Raw genomic sequence first — 8,210 nt, 5'->3', positions numbered from 1 at the left:
GTTTTCCACAGGGAGAGAGAGAGAGAGAGAGAGGACTAGGACTAGAAGTGATGGAAAACTGGAAGAACTGAAAAGGTTCTGCGTTCACAATACGCATATAGAGAGAGAGAGAGAGAGAGAGAGAGAGAGAGAGAGAGAGAGAGATTGTAAATTGGAAAGTGGGCCATGGAGATTGGCACTGTTTTAGTCCCCACACTTCCACTTACACTTCCACAGTTCCATACCCATCTTCTGGTTCTGATGACCAAATACCAAAAGTGGTGGGGTTGCTACCGTTTGGCCAGTCCTTGTGGGTCTCATTTTACATTGAGGTTTGCCTAAGCAGTTTGGCAGTTGGCACTGCTCTGCTTGCTAATTTGTTTACCTCAAACTAGTAATAAGGAGGGTGACTTGACCTCTTAGGGTTGACAAACAATTGGTTGGGTTTGATTTTGATCCTTTCTTTTACATTTTACATAGTTGAGTTGGACAAAAATGGGGCCAATAACATGTTCGACCTACAAAAGTCAAACCAAAATTAATAGCTTTCGATCTATGATCGGTTTCTTTCGTCACATGATCTTCATTTATAAGATAAAGGAGAAGAAGAAAATGTCCATAGAAAAAAGAAAGGTACCCACTTACGTGTGTCTACAACTAGATATAAACGGGCACGAAAAGATTCCCACCCCCACTCTTCCCCTCTAACTGGGTCCAGTGGCCACATGTCGGTTTCAAATTTGGATCTCTCAACAGCTTTTAAAAACCGTCCAGCCTCATTTTTCACACTCCCACCCTACATGACCTGAGTCACCTGACCAGCCATGGGTGTCATGCACACGGCCTGTCAAACTGATACACAGTTCAACCATGGACTGTAACCCTTTTTCCTCTTCTGGCGAAAAAAACGATGTAGTGTAAACTATTGTCCCATCTCCCATGGCCCTGGGAGTCTGGGACAGTGGTGGTAATGGTATTTTCCAGATATCTACCATTTGGTTTCTGTTTTGGAGTTGGGGCTTTATTAATTGTATTCCAACGCTCCAGCCAACCCAACCACAATCAATTAGAAGTTAGAACGTGTCTCAGCTTTTGACTTAAAAAGGCTTCACCAACCTTTGCTTTTAAGATTTGCAGAACCTCAGCTCAAAAACAAAATTGCATACTGGCACCCTCCTCAGATTATTGTAGCACTCCCTTAAAATTAGGAATGTAAATAGATAATCTAAATCCGAATTTGAATCCATATTTGTTTAGAGGTATTCGTATCCGATCAAAAGTCATTCAGATTAAAATCCAAATTATTTGAAAAATAATTATCCGATCTGATTAAAGAATCAATTAATGATTTTGAAGGTTATTGAAATTTAAACATGTTCCACAAAATGAGGAAAAGAACTAAGACAACTTAGAAAGATTGATTAAGAGCAAATTATATTTATTGGGAGGTAGAAAAGTCCGAATTGCACAAATCTGAGAGTAAATAAATGGTTGAAAATCCAAATTTGATCCCGTATTCCTTTAGAGATATCTATATCCGATCTACTTAAATTCTAAATATCCCCACTATTTGCTGGTCTTCCATACTATTCCTTCTAGATTGGAACCCTGTACTTTTTGGTTGAAAGTTACAACCCCCTCAAAGCCTGTTTTAATTTTAACTGGAAATTAGATTGGAATTTAGTTTTCTTACTAATCTATTGTCATTTGTCAACAACATTATGAAATCCATGTTTAAAAGATAGCATAACTGTCACAATAGACACAAATTAAGCCACAAAGATTGTGGCCAGGAGAGAGACTCACCACAAATTAATTAAGCCTGCTCATAGGATCAAATTATATTACACAAGTGAATTCCCTTTCAGGTTTTTTTATTGGCAAAAGCTTTTTGTCCATCCAGGAATATCAAGTCTCATCATCAACTCTCACACCCTATTGATGAAGGTCCGAAGAACCCTTCCTTGGTCAAATCAGATTAAATTGAGATTCAATGGCTGAAAAAACTATTATTCACCATGGGTGAAGGAAAACTCGGTCCTCCTTCCTGTAACTTTTTTTTTCTGACCCAATATTCCCAGGGCATGGATTAATGAGAACATTACATGACTGGCTTACAAACTTTTTTTTTTTTTTTTAAAGGTTAATTTTTTCTTGAACATATGAAACAACACAGCCAATATGGTTAAAAGAGATTCAAACAATCATCAATCACCAGATAGACTATAAGGACCAATAGAGAAAAAAACCAATCACCAGATAGACTAGAAGGACCAATAGAGGAACGAACAACCAATCGAAGTGAACATCTCTCAAATTTTATGCTGACCCAAACTCTGAAAACCACTTCTCATGGCGTTCAATATCCGCAGCAGAAACACTTCGTTGGACCTTGGTTATAGCTTCTTCAAAGTCACACATGGCAACTGGGTCCTTTGAGATGTCATCCTTTGCCATGTTCTTGATCTCATCACGAGTCTTACCTGCTATCTTACGCCTCATGCCATTCAAGGAAGCATCGCGGCAAACATTTGTGAGATCATCTCCACTGTACCCTTCTGTTCGACGGGCCACTTCATCAATGTTTACATCAGGAGCCACCTGATAGGACAGTAGAGGGTTCGTGTAAGAACGTAGTACAACTAAAACAACAGAGATGCAGCAGCAACAAAAGGTTAGCAGTTATGGCAAGATAAAGAACAGTTTTGGATATATTATGGACGAGTCAGATTAATTATTCGTTGGAATTAAAATGGAAGGTATTAAATTATGTTCTCAACGCTTCAAATTATAGCAAAGCACAAAAATATGATTCCTTTATGATTCAGTAAAGCTTGCAGAGACCCAGGTAGAAAGTAAACAACATACTCAGCTCTGTTAAAAGTATGCAGTGCTATTTAGGAGTGTGCCTCAAGTGACAGGCATGCCACTTCTGCGAAGCACATGCCTTTTTGTACCTGGACCTGGTGCCTTTTGTGCACATGTGTATCTCAGTGTACAGGTTGCTATGCCCAAACAAACAAAGCGGCCCTTCTTTCTCAATAAATGCAGCAGCCTGAGGAGCTTGCTCCATAATTTTGCAAATTAGAAAGACCCTTGAGCTTAGGCTTTATCATCTTGCACGATGTTTATGCAATAAAAAATTTGTCATTGATTAATTGTGATATTGTAACATCGTGTGATATTATTGTCATACTGTGCAAATAGTTGCAAGAAATTTTTTTTTCTATGTAATATCATAGGGAACTTCTGAAGTCACATTTTTATCGAGCAACATCATGAAGTTAAATCTATATATTTTCATTGAAATTCGGGTCCACACCAGCAATTAGGACCGCAGAACAGATAAACTAAACCTTCTGAAGAGCTTAAAAGTGCTATTTCTAAAACTACTGTAGTAATTAACATTAATAATTTAATAGTGGTGACAGAATGAAAACATGTCACAGGACCAAAGCATCTCAGGATATAGATTCCCAAGTAAACCGATCCTAAATATGGATTCTCCCCCTCCCCTCTAAAGCAGTCAAGAATGTATTCTTAAGGTATAAATGTGAAGGTGGTATTCTTTAGAAATAAGAGATTCAATCTATTGAGTTGGGAATTCAAGAGAAAGGGGCATAACAGATAATGGCTGTGGCTATGAATCATTGATATAAATTCCAAAATGGAAGATATCAAAAGATGCATAAACAAATGCTGACAGATCAAGACATAAAAAGCGAGAACAAATGGTTAGATAATGTAACTTTTACCTCAACAGTTTTAAGGTTAATCTTTATAAGCTCCTTCCGACTCTCAAAATTTGGAAGAGGAATATATATTCGCTTTTCCAGCCTCCTCCTGCATTGCATCATGCAAACATCAAATCTCAGAAACACCTCACATATAAAACAAAAATTGACTCACAGGATGATAAGCTACTGGCTTTATGCAGCATTGTAGACGTAATATAAATTAGAACTAGAATTCAATGGTGACTTGGATATTTAAATCTTCAGAATAGATGAAATGATGCCCAACCTTAGAGCCTCGTCGATATCCCAAGGAAAGTTGGTAGCTGCCAAGACCATCACTATTTTGCGGTTACCATCTTCACCAGTAGAGCTGTTACTAACACCATCTACTTGTACTAGAAGTTCTGACTTCACCCTTCTGGATGATTCATGCTCTCCTGAAGCCCTGAAAGAATCAATGCATTATTTCATTATTAATGTCCATGGATTTTGACATCAAAATTTGGAAGCACATCTACCCAAAGATGTCAAGAGAGCACATCATAAGAAACCAAAGTATACATTAAGATGCTACTATCGATAAGAACAAAAAATGTATCAATATTTACCTCAAATACCATAGATATAGAAATCTGTAGGTATGCACATATATGTATGCATAAGAAAGTATATCTCTCCTAGAGGCTAATGCAATAGAAAATAACTCAGAAAGGTTTTGCAGCATTTCAAAAACAGGTAGTACAAAACAGAAACAAATTTCAGACATTCAGCAGAAAAGGTTAAAAGTAAACAAAAATCTAATTTAATAATAGTAGTAATAACATACCCTCGAGCATTGCAAAGAGAATCAATCTCATCAATGAAAATTGTACTGGGAGCATAAGCTCTTGCAAGATCAAACAAGCACCGAACCATGCGCTCACTCTCACCACGCCACTTCGAAGCTAAGGTAGCAGAAGAAACATTGAAAAATGTTGTTCCGCATTCTGTAGCAACTGCCTTAGCCAAAAGAGTCTTCCCAGTACCAGGTGGGCCAAACATAAGAACACCTTTCCATGGCCTCCTAATTCCCTGAGTTAGACGTAGTTAGCATCAGTATGGCTATCATTTATATGGAGCATGAAAATGAAAATAACGCTCATCATTAATCACAACTAATATAATCAGTTTAATCCACCTTATATCCTTGACAATATTATTATGTAACCTAAGCACAAAGTGTTCCCCTGACTCACTTAACACTTGATTGATAGAATACTTGTTAATATCACTAAATAATCTAAAGAAGTTTCTAAAAAAATATGTATACCTGGAAATACTCAGGCATCCACAGAGGAAGTACAACAGCTTCTTCCAGAAGTCTTTTGGCTTCATTCAGCCCTGCAACATCATCCCATCTAACTCCAGGGCTTGTCTCCAACACATCCCTTTCAAGCATTGCGGCCAAATCTGGATCAGGTCCTTCATATTCCCTTCTTGTTTTTCCATCTTCAGCATCGCCATTCTAACAATTGCACATGCAAATCAGTAAACAGAAAACAGATGGCCTGAATATAGGATTGCTTCTTAATACAATTGGCAAACTAAAAGCAACAAAAGAAAATTTAACTGCACTCCTTTACAAACATTAATATGAAGAGAACTTCATTCAATAGTTATATACACCACTGAAATTATAGCATAGTTGATATACAATAATAATAATAATAAATAAAAAAAGCATCTAATTGCATCTGTCTGAAAGACATTCTAAATAACGCTTCATGATGATGGAACTTGCCTGTTAGATCACCTTGGCCAGCTCATCAGCCAACAAGTGAATGGGATGTACTAACCCCAAAATAAAAGTACTGTTTTACGGGTTAAGTAGTGTCATTTCGGTAGGGGCATAATTGTACTTAACCTTATATTTCTGTCCTTAAGTGTAAAGCACATTTAAGTTATAGGCTTTAGTTGGGGACCCTGTCCTTAAACTGTAATTTTTTTCGCTTTTCATATCAATATATGTAACTCTCCCTACCCACAGTTTGAGTATTCTGGCTTTCTCTCAAACCATGGGCTGCTCTCTCCACTTTCCCTTCTTCTCTCTTTCTTCACTTCAACCATCATCTTCTCTTCTCTCTTCCTCAATGTCCAGGCACTGATATCAAGTTCTAGTGCGGTTACATGATATCAGAGCATTGATTTCAATACCTGAGGTTCCTTCTTCATCCTTGTTTTGAAGAAGGAAAAAGGATCCATGTAGCCAACCCCATTTGGTTGGGATAAGGCTGAGTTTTTGTTGTTGTTATCTTTTTTATGCAGTAGCTTCACAAAAGTACTTTGTATAGGCATAGTTCTTCAGTGCATCCACTTTCACAAAACCTGATTTTTTTACATAAGTACTTATGATTATGATTTTGTAGCATATTAATCAGGCAGTAAGTACATATGATATAACTCAATTAACTTTATATGAAGAACTAAATGGTACAATAAAAAAGTTCACTATCTTTAGAATTGAATTAATGAAGCTAACAGCTGGGCAATTACATAGATGTAGAATGGAGTGTTAAGGTCATGGGAACTGCCAAGTTGAGAAACGTGGTTATGATCCAATCAAATCATCAACAATACGCCAGTTAAAAACATTTAGTACTAAGAGCAAATTGCTCACTCTCAAATTCTGCTAACAGAGAGAGCTTTAAGCCCATTTATAGTATGACTCTCATGTTTCGGGAGACAAACTATTCATCCCTAAGCCTGTAAGATATTTTGGATGAGGAAGAAAGCAACTCAATTAGCAGGCAGGCCTCGGTGAAACGGAAAGATTGCTCCATTGTGACCTAGTGGTTGCGGATTAAAGATGAGAAACAGCTTCTCCGGGAAGCGGGAGTAAGGCTGCATACTTATGACCCTTCTCCACACCCTGCAGTGGCGGGAGCCTCGTGCACTAGGTACGCCCCTTTTGAAGAAAGCAACTCACTTAACATCATCTTTGCAAATAACAAAGATCTAAACACCGCAAGCCACAGATAAACGAAACAAAACTCAGCTATAAAATTACCGCTGACTCTGTCTTGCTGGAGTTGGATTTGCCAGAGGCATTGCCTTTTCTCCCAGGCCCAGAAGCAGTGGATGCTCTGACTCCAGAGCCAGTTCTAGTTGAAGAACTAGTCTTTGCTCCACGACCACTTGTACCTGCTTTTGTCGAAGCACCACGAGCCCAAGTAGCATCTTGCGGTGACTTCCTCATACCCACTTGGCCAGCTCTCGTAGGCCTCCTGCTTGCTGTGTCTCGAGTTGGAGGTCTCCAAACATCAGGATCATCCATGGGAGCACCTGAAGAAGTAGGGAATTCATCTAGCGGTTGGAAAACAAACGACGACTTAACATTAATAGGAGGTGAGGAAGAGCGTCTGGTCCCCGGAATCTCCTTGAAGGCCCTTCTCTCTGCATCCAACTGTTTTACAATATCTATTTCCTCTGATAGACTTTTCTTCACACTCATCCATTTCGCTTGGATTAAAGGATCGTCAAGTGTACTCAAATGCCTGTAAAGACAGAAGAAGCTGAGAACTTAATAACAGCCAACAATAGTTAATCAAAAACCTATCAATCACGCTAACAAACACACAGGAACACGACCTTTCAAAATACTTGAGCAATTACTAATTCTACAAGGAAATGCCGAAAAAGAAGAACCTTCGCATTCACAAATCAGTAAAAGCCAAAATTCTAAATTTTTCCTTAAAGAAACATAAATCCAAGAGCAATGTCAGAAACAAAGGGTAGGGATTATAACAGGAGAGAGAGAAAGAGAGAGAGAGAGAGGGGGGAAAATACTTGTTGATCTGAGCAATGGCGCCATCGAAGAATATGATTGCTGTGTCATAGAGGCCTTCAAGGGCGTAGTCCTTGGCTAATTTGACATGCTCTTGCAAGCCTGCAAGAGTCCCAACCATCTTCAAAATCTAGGGTTTCGAAAAGCTGTGAGGAATGATGATCGATTTCCAGGATTTTTTTGAAAGTTTGAAATTCTTGGAAAAAAAGCAGCTCTTGGCACCTGGAAGTTTTGTGTGCTCCACACTTCCACTGGTTCTCTCTGGTTCTGACAAATGATTACTTACCAACTAAAAATATGATCCAATTTTTTGGCCCAAAGGGATTGAAATTTTTGCCACGCGGCACGCATGGAGACGTATGTGGATCCATGTCATCAGGATATGTATTTCTCTAGTCATACGACTTTATATCCAACACTTGTCCTATTTGTTTCCAATTATACCCCTCTTTATCTTTATAATGGCAGAAAGTGGAACAGGTATTGGAGGCTGACTAGTACGACCAAGTGATCGTACGAGCAGCAGATCCTATCTCCTTAAATCAAGCTTGGGATCAACTAGGGTCTAAGGGTGTCAATAGGACGGTTTCCATTTGGTTGTGATCGGGTTGAACCTGTTTTAGGCTAGTATTTGGCCAAATCGATAAGATGAAGTTCGATTTGGTTCGGTC

General features: G+C 38.6%; 1 protein-coding gene across 1 annotated transcript; it reads right to left on the bottom strand.

The window, feature by feature from the left end:
• Positions 1-2,089: 2,089 nt before the first annotated feature.
• Positions 2,090-7,847, bottom strand: LOC122064621 (katanin p60 ATPase-containing subunit A1). The gene is made up of 7 exons (XM_042628343.1): positions 7,542-7,847; positions 6,763-7,249; positions 5,026-5,220; positions 4,543-4,787; positions 4,003-4,161; positions 3,735-3,822; positions 2,090-2,580 (listed from the first exon to the last, which is right to left on the bottom strand). The coding sequence occupies exons 1-7, from the start codon at positions 7,658-7,660 to the stop codon at positions 2,299-2,301; spliced, it is 1,575 nt and encodes a 524-aa protein (XP_042484277.1). The 5' UTR covers positions 7,661-7,847; the 3' UTR covers positions 2,090-2,298.
• Between the last annotated feature and the right edge of the window lie 363 nt (positions 7,848-8,210).

The sequence above is a fragment of the Macadamia integrifolia genome, unplaced genomic scaffold (genome assembly GCF_013358625.1).
Source record: "Macadamia integrifolia cultivar HAES 741 unplaced genomic scaffold, SCU_Mint_v3 scaffold170, whole genome shotgun sequence".
NCBI lineage: Eukaryota > Viridiplantae > Streptophyta > Magnoliopsida > Proteales > Proteaceae > Macadamia > Macadamia integrifolia.
Note: the sequence above shows the minus strand (reverse complement) of the source record. Positions and strands in the feature narration are given on the sequence as shown.